General features: G+C 39.1%; 1 protein-coding gene across 5 annotated transcripts in view; it reads left to right on the top strand.

Moving 5' to 3' along the window:
* The window catches only part of SLIT3 (slit guidance ligand 3), a 772,326-nt gene that overhangs the window by 584,777 nt on the left and 171,611 nt on the right, over positions 1 to 15,938 (top strand). For 4 of the 5 annotated variants that reach the window (XM_031949421.1, XM_031949420.1, XM_031949423.1 and 1 more), the window contains 2 exons: positions 9,514 to 9,585; positions 15,156 to 15,319. In XM_031949421.1, coding sequence (XP_031805281.1) covers positions 9,514 to 9,585; positions 15,156 to 15,319 — 236 coding nt within the window. Of the gene's footprint in view, positions 1 to 5,534; positions 5,650 to 9,513; positions 9,586 to 15,155; positions 15,320 to 15,938 lie in introns of those variants that run through there. The other variant, XM_031949424.1, reaches the window with a different exon arrangement.

Here is a 15,938-nt window from a genome sequence, read left to right as displayed (position 1 = left end):
ATTGAAACCTGGTATTTTGTCCTCCCCTGTCTATTTTAAACTTTGCATTTTGGCAAGAGGGATTAGTACGGCTAATAGATCTCCCTTATTTCAGGTATTAAGCTTCCCTAGTTTTATTACTATAGTTCAGGGATGAGCCAACCAATCCAGGGAAGAAGAAAGGATACAGCTAATTTTCCTTCATTCTCCCCTCCTTACCACATTGTTCTTCTGAACTCCTAATTCCTTATTCCAAAAACTAAAAACAAAACAAAAAACTCCTAAAGCACCAAATATATCACCTTGTACATAGTAGGTGTTAAATGTTGATGTAACCTCACTTGTTTGAAGCATGTACACTCCTCAGAATTGAAACTGGGGTAGTTTAAAGTTTTTTGCCTCTGACATACTTAGAGGAAGGGCCACTGATGGACAGAATATAGTATTTTTTTCCAATAGTATACAGAATAACATATCTCCAGGCTATACATATAGGCAAAGGCGACAAACTGGCTGCCTTGGGTTCTGAGAGCTGCCTTAGATTTTGAGTGTAGAAGAGACCCTGACTGTTCGAGTTTGGGCAGAAGGCATTTTTCCTCTACACACAGAAGCAAATAGGCAAACCTTCAAGGGGAACCATCCAACCTAAGGAGTCTGTGAAAGGCCCTTGATTCTCAGCTGAACTGGGAGCAGCCCAGAAGAATGGCAGGCAGGCATCAGCTTACAGATGCCCAGTTTTGCAATTATCCGTTGCATGCACATAGATAATATTGTTGCATTAGAGCCAATTACATGGTGTTATGGACACACAACACACAGATTACACCCAGAGCCAGGAAAGCACACAATGATAAAGCGGTGTCCTAATCAGAGGAGACAGAGGGAAATGTCAGCCTTGTTAAGGCTGCCAGCGCCAAGGCTGCTCCAGCCAGGCCCAGATCCTCCAGATCAAAGATGTCTATCCTGAGCAAGATCAGGGAGCAGCTACAGTACTAGGCAAATGAGCTCCTGGCATTCAGCAAGAGGGACCCAGAAGCTGAGATGGGGGAAGGAGGAAAGTCGGGACTCTGGAAGCGTGGCTGCCATTCACATCCTGAGAGAGCCAGAGGCTTGTTATTTGCAGGGTCCAAGTCTCCTCCTCGAGGCTTCTACCAGTAGCCAAAAACACCAAGTGTTCCATATGATATATATTCAGCTAAGTCAGTTTCTAGGAAAGGGAGAGTAGGCAGACAGAGATGGTAGACTATTTTGATCCCAGGCTCGCTCCCCTCCCAACCTCAATAATGGACCCATGTGCTCACCTTACCTGGCAGGTAGAGCCCTCTCTGTATTTACTAGAGCACTTTGTAGCTGGTTCATGGTCATATCTCCACTACTAGCAATTAAAATAGGCAGATTTCTTTTTTTTCCATTTCAGATTTAAAAAGCTGCTGAGTAAGTCCAAAGAAAGAGAAATGGGAATAAGGAGATGCCAAAAACAGAGATATAATATAAAAAAGAGAAAAGAGAGGAGGAAGAAGGAAAAGAATGGAGGGGAAAGAGAAGAAAAAGGAAGAGAAAGAAAGGGGGAGGAAGATGGAAAAGAATAGATAGGATAGAGGAAGAGAAAGAAAGGAGTGGAAGAAAGTGAAAAAGTAAGAAGGAGAGGGAGAAAATTAATTTTAAATCAAAATCAAGGTTTTGTTAGAATGTGACAATAGGCTTAGCCTGTCATGAATCATGGTTATAGGCAGGCTTGCAAAGTAGTGCTCTGGAGACAGTCTTTAGACTTGTCAACTTTGCATCTTGTGCCTGTCACTATAACTTGTTTTGTTGTATATTCTTAGGAAAGTCACTTAATCTCTCTGGAATTCTGTAGCTTCCTCTGTGAAGTGGGGACAATCATCCCTGCTCCTTTCATTCTGAGCTGATATTTCTACTAAGATTTTCAAAATAAGAGAGGAGCTTCATACATATTTACATATATACATACTGGACAAGTACGTGGGGCAATAGTAAGAGCATGAGGTCTGAAGTTAGGAAGATTCATCATCTTGAATTCAAACATGGCCTCAGATACTTCCTAGCTGTGTGACTTTGGCCAAGTCCCTTATCCCTATTTATCTCAGTTTCTTCATCTGCAGAATGAGCTGGAGAAAGAAATGGCAAACCCCTTTAGTATCTTTGCCAAGAAAATTCCAAATGGGATCATGGAGAATTGGATGTGACTGAAACAACTCAACAATAACAAATATAATACATATGTATGTGTGTATATACATATGTATTAAGAAATTAGAGAATTTTAGAGCTAGAGAGAACATCTAGTTAATTTGCCCTTGACTAATGGGCAGGCAATAAGAAAATTAACTGTCTCTTCATTGATTAGCATAGTTCTCAGCACACAGTAGGTGTTCAATGCTTGTTTAATTGAATTGATGAACTGAAGTAAAATGTCTCAAATCACAATATTAATTAATAGAAAAACTGAGACTATAACCAATGAGTCGTGATTACCAGGCCAATAATTTTCCCTCTCTGCTTTAGTATCTTTGATTGTTCTCAATTACTGTTAATGAGTCAAATATTTTCTAGTGCCCCAAGTCACTCCTTTAGTTAATTGTGTGCTAGGAAGAAGTGTTAACTCTTTCATAGCTTTGGGATAATTTTTAGAGTAGTGGAACAAAAAACAAACACCAAGATTATGACCAATCTTGAGGAAGAGTTGAGAAAATGCATATTTAATTTAAGAGATGAAGGACTGTTGGGGTGGAATATTACATGTATTATCTGAAAGAATTTCTGGAGTAGTCCAGTGAGAAGCTGGCTTTGGAGTTCAGGAAACTCCAAATTCAAATCTTATCTCAGACACTTACTAGTTTAGACACTCAGGTTGTCTGTCTCATTTTTCCCAACAATCAAATGGGGATAATAATTGCACCTACCAGATTATTGTGAAGATCAATGAGATAACAAATGTAAACTACTTTGAAACCTTAAAGCACTGTACAAATGTCAGATATTATTATTATCATTGTTAATTATTGTTATTTTTATCCTCTTTTTTTAGTCTCTGTCATATGAAATTACTTCCTTGGCAAAAGAGGGATATATTCAGAGACAGATATAATATATCAATGCAAATAATTATACAAAATAATAAATACTACAGCCAGAATGTCAATAAATCCTTATAATAATAATAATAATAATATTATAATAATAGCCACAATTAATAATAACAATTCATGATTCCACAATGCTTTGTTTGACAAAATCTTCCTCAAAATAATCTTGTAAAATAGGTTATCAAAATATTATTTGCATGTTACAGATGAGGAAATTGATATTATAGCTATAACTATAAAGATATTACCAATGTTATAGCTTCCGCCAAAATAATCTTTAAAAACAGGTCTAACCATGCTATTCCTCTGCTCAGAATCTTCATTAGTTTATCATTCTCTCTGGGAAGAAATTTAAATTTTTCCTTCTAGCATCAGAAGCCCTTCATAAGTATCCCATACCTATCTTTCCAGGAGAGCTGACTGTCAAATTTATACCTCAGAAATTAACAAGTGCTACAAATAAGAGCTTGATTTATTATTTTGTTGATCATCTAAACTTAAGAAAGTAATGGAGAACATGTTAACTATGCAGATTACACTTTAAAATATGCCATAGATCTCCCCCACCCATCCAACCCCAAGAGCCAGTTGTTAAACATTTACCAGCGTTTTCTGCAGAAAATCTAAGAGCAGGCACATAGAGCCATTCCCCCTTAATCTTTCCAATTGTGAGCAGCAAGTGATGTGAAAGCTATAATTCATCTGGGTTAGACGGGAAGGGCTTTCCTTAGGGACCAGTAAGAGTAATAGGAAATATGATATGTTCCCTATTGATAAAATCACCGACACCAAGACGAGGAAGAGATTTCAGAGTTTTCTAAAGGGCTGTTAATATACCTAAATACAACATATTGAAGCAAAAAGCCCATCAACAACATACCTCCCTCCCAAGATTGTCCACTTTTGTTATTATTCAGTTGTTTCAGTCAAGTCCAAGTCTCCACAAGCCCATTTGGGGTTTTCTTGCAAAGAAACTGGCATGGTTTGCTATTTCCTTCTCCAGCTCATTTTTATAGATGAAGAAACTGAAACAGGAGAGGTTAAATGACTTGCCCAGGATCACCCAGTTAGCACAGCTCAGAAGCCACCTTTGAATTTAGGAAGATAAGTCTTCTTGACCTCAGACCCAAAACTCTGTGCACTATGTCACCACCTAGTTGCCCCAATCCACTTTCAAGTCATTCTCATTGTAAAGAAGCTTTTGTTGAATCAAACACAATATATTCAAGGGCAGCCTTAATAGTTAGAGATAGAGATAAATGTAGACAGAGAGAGACAGAGAGAGACAGAGAGAAGACCTGAATTCAGATCTTACCTCATGATAGTTTTGTGACCAACAGCAAATCACTTAACTTCTCAATTCCTTAAGCAACTCATTAGACTGTATCTACATTAATGAAGGGGATTTCTTTATGAGAATTGCCCCCATGTCAATGAAATTCTAGGTCTGCATCAAACCTAGATCTACCTTTTTTGCCTCTTCCACTTATTTCTTATGCCTTGTAGGGACCAAGCATAACCAGTCAAATCCCTCTTTTTTTGATAACCACTCAAATAATTGAAGATAGCTATCATGCACATTTAGCCTCTCACCCCCAATATTTTCTTTCCCCCCACTAAACATTTCTCTAAATGATATAATCTCCAAGACATGGGGATTCCAAATAAGGATGTTTTCATGGTAGCATAGTAAATAAAAAGCAAGCTGCTAGACGGATCAGCACTTGAGAGGTTAACTGTGGCCCCACCCCATAAACCCCCACCAAAAAATATTGTTGGTTCTGAGTTCAGAGTTGAGAGTTGAGAGACCCAGGTGCCAAATCATCAAAGTCTGAATACAATGTTTAGCCATTTTGGTTCTGGAATAATTGCTATTATCGTAAATGCTTTATAGCTCTCATTATAGCTCACATTTAAATATCAGTATAATAATACATTAATAAGTCATCTGTGCAGTGTTGCTGTCTGCTATAGTTACAGTTGAAGCCCAACACTTAATTGTACCATACATGCAGCCAAATTAGGACCTAGCCATTTGCTGGAGATTTCCCTGGGTTGTTTGGTAAATGCTGTCACTGCAAATGGAAAGAGGGAAGACTAGTGATGAGAGGGGTGGGGGTGGGAGGAGAAGGTCTCTATTATTTAAAGGGACTGTAAGTCTTTGCATTTATGAAGTAAAGAAGCTATTCTAGTGAGCATCTGGCAGTCAGTCAATTTGGTTCAGCACAGCAAACATTTATTAGTCAAGGCACTGTGTGAGATACTACCAGTGTCATTGATTGTGGATGTACTTTGTAAGGGCTCTATACTAAAAAAGAAGAAAATAAAAAACATGGTTATCTGTCTTTGGGAAATTCTCAAATTGATGGGGAAGGCAATAGCATTTGGAGCTGGAAAGGATATTAGAAGTCTAGTCCAACTTCTTAATTTTGTAGATGAAGAAACTGAAGCCCAAAGAGATTTAGCAACCTTTCCAGGCAGACGAAAGTACTATGTGGCAAAGCCAGGATTCATATCAATCAATCGAGAAGCATGTAGAGAAGAAGTATCTGCTGTGTACCAGGTACAACTATACTAGATGACAGTGGAGAGGAATAAGATAATCATTACACTGTAATGGGAGAGACAAATACAAACATAATATAAATGTAAAATGAATAAATTAAGTGTATGTGTGTGTGTATAGTGTCCTAAAAGTCTTAGTTCAGTTTTAAGTTTTAGTAATTTAAGAAATATAAATAGTATCTATATAACCTATACTAAACTGCTTACCATTTTAGAAAAAGAAAAGGGGAAAGAGGGGAAAAAATTTGGAACTCAAAAATCTTACTTAAAATGGATGTTAAAAATTGTCTTTACATATATTTGGGGCAGAGAAATAAAATACTATTTTTAAAAGTTTTTAAAAGATGTAAATGTTACAAATTTAGAAAATACAACTTTTTAAATTAGTTATTTTAAATTTTAACAGATTGATGTTTAGTTGGTTTTCAAACTTTGTAAAAATTTTCATCAGCTGCTGCTTGCTTAGTGACCAAAGGGATTGCAATAAGTACAAGGTTTTGATGCATATATGATAGTTTTGATGTGACCACACAGGGAAAAGTCTAATAGAGATAGATCAGGTAAATGAGGTAGGCAAGCCAAGAGACCTCCTTTACCAGTCCACTGGTTTGATAAAGTGTCATCTAGAAACGATCTCACACACACAATGCATAATTACAGGATGATCTATACTGTTAAAGTTTAAATTAAAATTTTAACTGACAAAACTAGCAAAATTACATGTAAAAGAAATTGAAATAATTATACTCTCCAGTTATTTGTTTTATAAAGCATTTATACTTCTGGAGTAATTAAAACTTAAAATAGCATTAAGACTTTTGGAGCACCCAAAACAAAGTCATTAAAGACAAGGTAGTTTGGAAAGAAAGGACCTAGTATTTATGGGAGCTGGAGATAGGGATCAGGAAGGACTTATTGTAGAAAATAGTGCCGAACTGTGTCTTAAAGGAAGAGAAAGACTCTGAAACTGAGATAGAGAAGGAGTGCATTTCATCCATGGTGGGAAGAGATGGTGTTATAGGAGCAAAATGATTGGGGAACTCAAAATCGCAGAATTTAGGAATTTCCTTAACTAAGTTTATAGAATCTGTGAAATTAGGGAACTCCTTCGATCCATTTCCCCATACTGGGGTTACAAAATTAGACTCGGGCTTTGTGGCTCAGTGTTTATAAACCATTTGTTGAAAAGACTTGAGAAGTGACAGGAATGAGTGAGGTAAGATAGGTGTGTGAATCAGATGAATTGAAAAGACAAGTTAGGAGTTAACAAGGGATTCTTGTTCTTAACGTTCTGCTTCAGGGTTATTCTTCAGTCTTGCTCTCCTGAGTGTCCCAATATATACAGGAACTACCAATTCATGAGACTAGGTGTGTCCCTCTTTTGGCTGGGTAAATGTGAAACAGAAAATTGTCACTTCTCTCATGCCTTATAGCAGATTCATGTCTGAGGATGGCTCAGGTGGTAGGGATCCAGCAATAACAAGAAAGTATTTTGTTTGGAAAACTGCTTTGGAATGAACATGGAAAGGGGACGTAAACTCAGTTGAAGACTATAGAACAAGTTATTGCAGAAATGTCTCTGATTATATTTCAGTGGGATGGGGAAAGAACAGTCTGAGTAGGGATAGATAGCCTCCAAATGTGGAATTCTAGGCAATTTGACAGTCTTCTGGCATTCCAACCATACCTCCCAGCATTAAAAAAAAAAGAAGAGGTTTTTTTCCCCCTGTCCCTTTAATCCTTGAGCAAAACTATCCTCAGGTCTGAACATTAAGGAAATGGGATATTCCAAGCACTCTACCTCAAAGGCTTCAATCGTGGTTCAGCTAGTGACTCCAGCAAATTCAAGCCAGTAGTTATAGTTAGCCCTGGAACTAGAGGTATGAATGATGGACTTTATTATATGCCTGGTGTCTTAGAAAACAAGTATTCTAAGGCAGAAGGCAAAAGTAGCCTTCCTTTGCTGAAGGGAAACTTCCAGGAAGAGAACCCTTTCATATCACTGAAAAAAAGGAGGGAGGGCATGCAGAGAGATGCCAGTGTAGGAAGGGGCAGGGTAGAAAAGAATAATGATGTCCCTAGTAAACTCTGGACTAATAAAGGACAATATAGAATGACAAAATTTTAAAGTTGGAAGGTAGATCTTAGAGATCTTCCAGTCCAACTCTATCCCTCTCCCCTCCTCCCCCCCCCCACTGCTTTTGTTTGTTTGTTTGTTTGTTTGTTTTACTGTTTAGGAAACTGATATTCAAAAGCTGTCACTTGCCCCAAGATCACAAGGTAAATAAAACTGCTGAGAATAAATTAATAGGAAATTCTGTCCAAAAGCTACATTCACATCTTATTTTTCAAAACCCTCCACATCTTATAGCTTAAAAAAACATGGGACTGGAGCAGGGGAGGGATGGAGTGGGCAGGAAATGATACTTGTTAGTTTAAGAGCTGTCATCTCCATGGATGAGTAGGGCAGAAATGGATTCCTCATTCCCATATCCAAACAACTCAATTCTCCCTCACTTGACCCTGCCCCTCAAAGGGCTTTTTTGTTTTTGTCTCTTTTATTAATTTCCATTTCCCGTGGAATGTTTGATGAACTTTACAGCTTCTAATCTGCCAAGGAGTCATCGATGTAATTAGGAACAATACAAATGAGGGCAGCCTGCCCTAGACAACTCACAGCCAGTTTGTTTATAGAAGAAAATATTAATCAGCTGCCTTGCCTCAGAGAAAACTGGCTGGGATCTCCCCTTTTAGGGAGTGGGAGTGGGAATTACCAGTTCACCTGCTAGAAACTGAGGGTTTGTCATAAGAGATCCATCCATCTAGGCCCAAGATTTATAAAAATGGATATTTCTCCACTGAGCTAAGCTGAGTTCAAATTCTACCTCAGACACCTGTTAACCTATGTGACTAAGTCATCTAACTTTCTTCAGTCTCAGTTTCCTAATCTATATAGTGAAGAAATTGGACTCAATGGCCTCTAAGGTCCTTTCCAACTAAATTTATAATCCTATTTTCTCTAGTATATTCATCCTATAACATTATGTATTTTAGGTATCTCTGTAACTTAACCCCTTATTACTTCCATGGTAGTTGCACACTCATATTTCTATAGCATCCTTTAAAAAATAACATTATTATATATTATAAGTGTGGTGGCAAACACCTGTGATTGCTGCTACTGAGGAGGGTTAAGGCTGAGTACTCCCGTGGGAGCAGGGAGTCATCAGGCTGCCTAAAGAAGATAAAATCAGTCAGATCAGATCTGTGAAGATCAGCAGTGGGGAGGACCTGTAAGCAGACATAGCATATTTAGCCTGGGCAAGACAGAAAAATCCAATCTTTAATTTTTTTTTTTAAGTTTGCTCTTGTTTTATAATCTCTGGATTATCTTGTATTCCTTGAGGTCCTAGGAGAAATGGCCAGCAGGATCAGGATAGCCTGCAAGGAAGAGGTTGGCATTTGAATTCGATTCATGATATATTACACAATTAGAGAGAAAGAGACCAAGAATGCTCTAGTATTCAGATGGAATTCAAAGATGCTGAGAGGAAACCTGGGGAAGGGAAGGATTTGATGTGTAGACCTCTGCATTTTTGGTTGTTGAGCAGCAACCCATATGGGAGTGGCCAGTGTTAGAGATAGACCATTTCGAGTTCGGCTATCAGCAAAAGGTGCTATTTGAGTCTCTCCATTGAATGTGAATCCCCAAACACCTATTTATAATCACAGGCTGCTGATTTATAGGTACTCTTGCAAACTTCCCCTGTCCAGACGTTGACTCATGTAAACAGCCTTTGCCTGCCAACACAGATCCATTGATCACCTAATGATATTTTTTCTTTCTCTACTTTCTCCACAGTACCCTCAACAACAACAACATCAGCCGCATCCCAGTCACCAGCTTCAACCATATGCCAAAGATCCGTACCCTGTGAGTGTTTAGTTCCTGCTTATTCCCCTCCCCTGTTTATCCCATCCCTTTATACCCATTGCATGCCCCTCCCATCCTAAGCCTACCAGAACCTAAGAGGGTACCACTGGGCAATTTTATTGTTATTGTTGTTCATTCTTTAAACTCTTTGAATAGACCCAGACTTTGCCCTCAGGACATAAGTCTTTGTGTTAAACATGGAAGCAATAAACCTCTCAATGAAATAGGGGATTTCCCCCAACACATTTGGATTTTAAGACCCTTTTAAAAGATTGACCATGCTGATTTGCAGAAATAGAACTTCTCTGGGGTTTTGGTAGTGAATAGAATTGAGCTGTGTAGCAACAGGCTTTATCTAAATGCACACAAGGCCAAAATAGGAGGACATTGAACCTTTTACTCAGAAATCTGAGCAAAAGCACAAAGAAACCAGACTCTTGATTAAAGCAGAATATAAGCCCATTGAGGACAGAAATTGTTTCATCCCTGTCTTTGTATCCCTGACATACAGTAGGCACTTAATATTTGTTAAGTGAATTAACCTGAGCTAAAGTGAATATGGGTGCATAGAGATTTGAGAATTCCCGGGGACCTCAATGAAGCCATGTCATCCATCCCCCTGCCTCCTAAGAAGAGCAGCAGATGAGATTCCGTTCCATAAATCACTGATTTTAAAGATTGGCTCAGTTCCCAGATTAGCTTCCCAAACTCTTCCCACAGCCACTCATGTAACAATGTAATTGGCAAAATAAAACATAAATTTCTCCATGTATACTCTTTTCCTTCCTCCTTTAAATGTGTGGAGGATGCAAGAGATGAAGGTCTAAAGAAAGAGAAAATCATTGGGATGACTCCAGGGGCTAAAGCAAATCCTAAAAATAGTGAATGAAGAAGGCAGTCTGTGTCTTGAAGAAGGAAGCAGGGAGCTGCTGTGGGATGGAGTGTGTATCTCCCCAGACAAGTGAATTGAATAGAAGAAAAATGACTCTCACCTGCAGAAATTGGCAGGCTGATTCCTGTGGGCTGATAATCAGTGATTTATACTTCCTCTCCTTTGTTGTCCTTTAAGGAGTAGCATTAATAGAAGCCAGGGCTGTTTTTTGGGGGAGGGGGGGAGCAGCCTGGAGTTGTTTGGTATATTGTTTTGAGGAGACCTTTGTGTTTGTGGCTGCTGTCATTCCTCCTGATATTCCAGAATACTACTCTGGTGATTTCAGATCAATCAATCAATCTCACCCATTCCTCAAGCTGCCTGTCTGTGGCCATTTTTTCTTTAGTTTAATTTCAGAGATGGCTTTGTATATCGCTCCCTGGAGGCATGCAATGACTAATTCCCCCCCCCCTCCTCTCTCTGTAATTAAGGGGGGAAGGGATGGGATAGAAGAAGGGGGGGTGAGGAGGAGAAGGGAAGGAAGTCATAAATGGGATTTATAAAGGGAAGCTTTTATATTGAATTCAGAGAACCACATTTTATAGAAAATGAACACTGACCCCTCTCTAAAAGGATTTGCTGGAAATTTAATTTTGAGTCTGTGGCTAAAAGGTACCTTTATAAATTGGCATTTGTATTCATTCACCTTATGTTCTATAAAGGTAGTTTCATCAATATTGAGTGCACCGTGGCAGTCAGCTAATGGTCATGCAGCAATATGCACCTCTACCATGCAGTGTATAAATAAAGAAAAACAACAACGAAGAGAGCCATGTGAGAAGAGGAGGCTGGGGCTCAGTGAAAATGGTTTACTTCTTTTTACCATCCATCTGTTTCATCAGTAGCAGAAGGACTATCAAAAGCATAGCACATATCCAATAAACAGAGCCAGTGAATAGAAGACCCATCTCTTTTCTGTCTCTTTCCTCAATGCCAGATCCTTAGGAGCCAGTCCATTTACACTTATCGTCACCCCTTTCATTACTTTTCACATAAATTATTTAAAGCCATCAAAATAATTCCACACATACATACATGTATTCAACCTTAGTTCAGGATTATTAGAAACATTTCTGGCAATATCCAGGGTCACGTTTCATGATCATTTAATTTTAATATTAAAACGATTTTTTTTTCTGATGCTTCCTATTCCAGCTTCCAAACTAGATCATTCAGGGCAGCTTGGAATAATCAGTCAACTAAACTCCCCCATTAGTTCTGACAGGTAAAGTTCATAGAGGAAGAAATAAACCCTACCCACCACCCCAGTTCTTTAGCCAGAAACTTTATTGCTGGCTCTTAATGTCATTTTGTGGAGGCCTCTTTCGGGATCCCTTTTAAAAGTATAAAGATGGTGCTTTTTGATGATATGGAAGGAGGCATACTTTTTCAGATTTGGCCAATATGTTGATTTGATTTATGTACCTGTACTTATTTGTTACAAAACAGGTCTCCACTGTATTGGAAAGTGACAATCATTTTTTGTTAAAAAAAAAAAGGGGGGGGTTAAATTTTTTTAAAAAGTAGAAAGGGCTTTGCAAGCCTTTTAAAAGGGTATGTGGAGAAGGTCCATAGGGACAGACTGATGGTGATAAATATGTAACAATTAAAAGAAAATGCCCAGTGGGACAGGTCTCTTCCAGGGAAAAAATGGGGGAGGAGGGAGAAGGATGAATACAGTTGTAGAACTCTTCGACACTCCCCCCCCCCCTTTCTCTAAATTAATCAGCTCAGTAAGAATCTGGTTAAACCTTCTTTTGTTATTGCATTGATCTCTTACCTTTGATTAGAACTGACAAGAATTAGCCTGCATCGATCCCCCCTCTCCATTTTTTGTTGTTGTTCAAATGGCTTTATTTATGCTTATCATATGAACAGTGTTCATTTTTTTAAATGTGAATCTCCTGCAGCCCCTCCATCACAAGTGATGGCTGTAGGAGGTGAACACCTTTACAAATCCAAAAGAAACTGTGATGGGGAAAGGATTTTGGGCACCCCAAGCTCCAGCAAATGTCTCAGTCCCCGAAATGGGCTGAAACCTGTCCAGTACTTAGTCATTGTCCCTGATGCCTTATTTTTGAGTGAAATTTCACTGTTTGCTTTCCATCATTGCTGATGGTTCCAGGAGACCATCCCCTGTAGCTTAAAGGCTAGTTGATAGTAAAGCAATTCTCAATAGTCTTTGAGCTAAAGAATTTGAACTTGTTCAAATAGCTTTTCTAACTAGAATCCCTATAGGAAGTGAAGGGTAAAGGAATGCCCCCTTATTTCATATTGACGTGAAGGTTTTCAATTAAGGAAAGGCATCTCATTCTTTCCTCAATCCCATTAAGAATACTGATTTTGGAATCAATCAATTAAGAAAGAGAAAGGAGAGGGAAGGGAAGGGGAAAAGCATTGTTAAGTGCCCACTTTGTGCCAGCCATGTATTATCTCATTTTAACAAGTATTTGTTAAGCTTCTGCTCTGTGTCAGACACTATTTTTAGGCACAAAGGACACAAAGCCAAAAAAAGAAACCATCCTTACTCTCAAGGGTGAATCGGGACAATTTGAGAGAGATAGGAGGATGATAACTAGGGTGTGATCCTAGGAGACTGGGAGGATGGTAGTGCCCCTGACCAAAATAGAGAAATCAGTAAAGGAGTGAGTTTGAGAGGAAAGATGAGCTCTGTTTTGGACCTGATGAATTTGAGATGTTTCTGGGATGTCCTGCTTAAAATGCCTTTTAGATAGTTGGTGATGGTAAGACCAAGGTCAGAAGAAAGACTGGGACTGGATATGTAGATTTGTGAGAAGCACCTGAATATATCACTAAAGCCATCCTTTTCCTTCACATAATGAGCTCTCAAATAAGATTTAACAAGCATTTATTAAATTCAAAGCACTTTACTTGGTGCTGGGGTGGGGGAAGATACAAAGATAAGAAACTGTTCTCACCCTCATGGAATTTATAAGGCAGAAGGAGGAATAAAATATACACAGATAATTACAATGCACATGATATATTATTCTAAGTATGTTAGTGTAGCAGAATGAAGGACCACAGGCATTGAGAGCCGGCTCCAAAACCCGCAGACAGAATTGGGGTCCCAGAACTGTCTTCCCCGCCCGGTCTGCAGCAGTAGAATAAAAAATGTGCCCCTGAGGGGGAGGGGCTAGGTGGTCTCTGCAGGAGCTGGGAGCTTTGAATTGAGAGGCTTCTCTCTAGGATTGAACTTGACAGGGGCTCTGTATGTATACATCGTTACAGCTTGCACGTATGTCTCTGCTGGCACATTAGTGGAAGTTGACTGCACTTAAGCAATATTGTTGAACTTGATGTCAGTGAAGTATGTTGGAGAGCCCTTAAGCCCGCCCTGTTTCAGACAGGGTTGTCTGGAGTCCTTCAGGCAGCAGCTTTAGCTTTGCTTAACAGGCTTGGCTGGTGGGTTAATTAAAAGTCTTGAGATACCTTTAATTGATTAACATTTCCAGGGTTAGACATTGGAAACTTGGATCGAGAGCCCGTGCTTTTGATTAGCTGACATGAATGAAACGCACCTGCCACCATTAGAATGCTGCTTTTAGTGACCCAGAGACATTTGGAATGACCCGTTAGAAATCTGAGATTTCTTCTCAGTTCCTTCTCACTCCAGTGAAAGAAAGGCCCTGTGGTGAAAATTTTAGAAACTTCCACAGATGCCTTCTGCTTTGCCTCCAATTAGTGCTGATATAAGTCACTTGGCTAAATGTGGTCTTGCTTTAAGCCTGACATATATCAACCTTTTTCCCTTTCTCCCACAAGAAGATCGGCATTTTATTCCCACCCCACTCCCACCTATCATTCCACAGAGAAAGCAGAATTCCCAGTAATTAGCTGGGTGATTGAGAAAACTTGTAGGTTCTAGATTGTACAGAAGTTTTCAGCCAAGAAGTAAAGGCAAAACTCCAATGCTTTTGAACTTAAGGAGGGGGGGGGGGGAAACGGAGAGAGAGAGGGGGGGGGGGGGGGAGAAGAGAGAGAGAAGGGGGAAGGGAGGAGAGAGAGGGAGAGAGAAATATGAATGAATGAATGAATGAATGAATATGTAGTAGTGGATTAACAAAAACCTCTGTAAAATCTCATTTGGATAGTACCTTTAAAAAAAAATGCAAGGATGGAGAAGGGATACTTCAAAAAGAGAATATTTCTTTTTGCCCCCTTTCTTGACTTATATTTCCAGTTCTGCAAGGAGAAAGTTGTGTTGTTGAGATCCCAAGAATGCCAGGAAATCTGTGCCAAATTCAGATGCTTTAAAAGATAAAGGTGAGAGAAGAATGGAAGTCCTAACCTAGCATCTGGTCCTCTAGAACTTTTTTTTCCATTTCTATATTAAAGGCATAATGATTTAACAGCAGAGAGGGAAATGTTTTCTCCCTGCTTGTCAGATTTTCCAGTCTCATAAATTAACTACATGGTAGTAATGGGAGAAGATGCCACAGAGATTCTAACCACCTGGATTCAGGATAGTGGGTTCTGTGCATTTCTGTTAGATGCATCCTATTCAATCCAAACTTTAGCTTTGGAGACTTGGCCAAGAGGGCAATTTGAGGGACCCTCCTCCTCTTCTTCCATCCTGATTGCAACTACATGTTTCTCTCACTTGCCTTCTCTGCAGGCGACTCCACTATAATCACCTGTACTGTGACTGCAGCTTGGCCTGGCTTTCTGATTGGCTACGGCAGAGACGATCGATTGGCCAGTTCACCCTCTGCATGGCTCCTGTGCACCTGAGGGGCTTCAGTGTAGCTGATGTTCAGAAGAAAGAATATGTGTGCACAGGTGAGTGTACTGTCATCTCTCTTCCCCTTTCTCATGATTTTTCACTAACTACCTTAGCCATCCCATTAGAATTAAACACAGGTATAGAGAAAATTATAATAGCATTATGTAGAAATCTTGTAGTCTTCTACAAAATTAGGGAAGAAGAAAGGAAAAGAAGGGAATAAGCATTCATACTTTTGTTGTTCAGTTATGTCCAACTTTTCATGACCACATTTGGAGTTTTCTTAGATAAGATATGGGGTTGTTTGCCATTTCCTTCTTCAGCTATATAATACTTCCTTATGTACCAGATACTGTTATAAGTGCTTCTTACAGATGTTATCTCATTTGATCCTCAAAACAATCCTGCAAGGTAGGTTTTATTATACTGATTTTATGGTTGAGGGAACTGAGACAGAGGTTAAGGAATTTGCCCAGGATCACACAGAAAGGAAGTATCTGAGGCCAGATTTGAGTCAGGAAGACTCCAAGCCCAAAGCTCTATCCACAGTACCACTTAGTTGCTGTTTCTGACACATACTGACTGCAGGACCCTAGACAGGTTACAATCTTTGTGTTTCAAGCAGCTCTTTAGAACTATAAATTAATTCCACAACAGTTGCAGATGGATATTGGT

This window comes from Sarcophilus harrisii, chromosome 2 (assembly GCF_902635505.1).
Source record: "Sarcophilus harrisii chromosome 2, mSarHar1.11, whole genome shotgun sequence".
Classification (NCBI taxonomy): domain Eukaryota; kingdom Metazoa; phylum Chordata; class Mammalia; order Dasyuromorphia; family Dasyuridae; genus Sarcophilus; species Sarcophilus harrisii.
The sequence above is the reverse complement of the archived record's forward strand: the minus strand, read 5'-3'. Positions and strand labels throughout refer to the sequence as shown.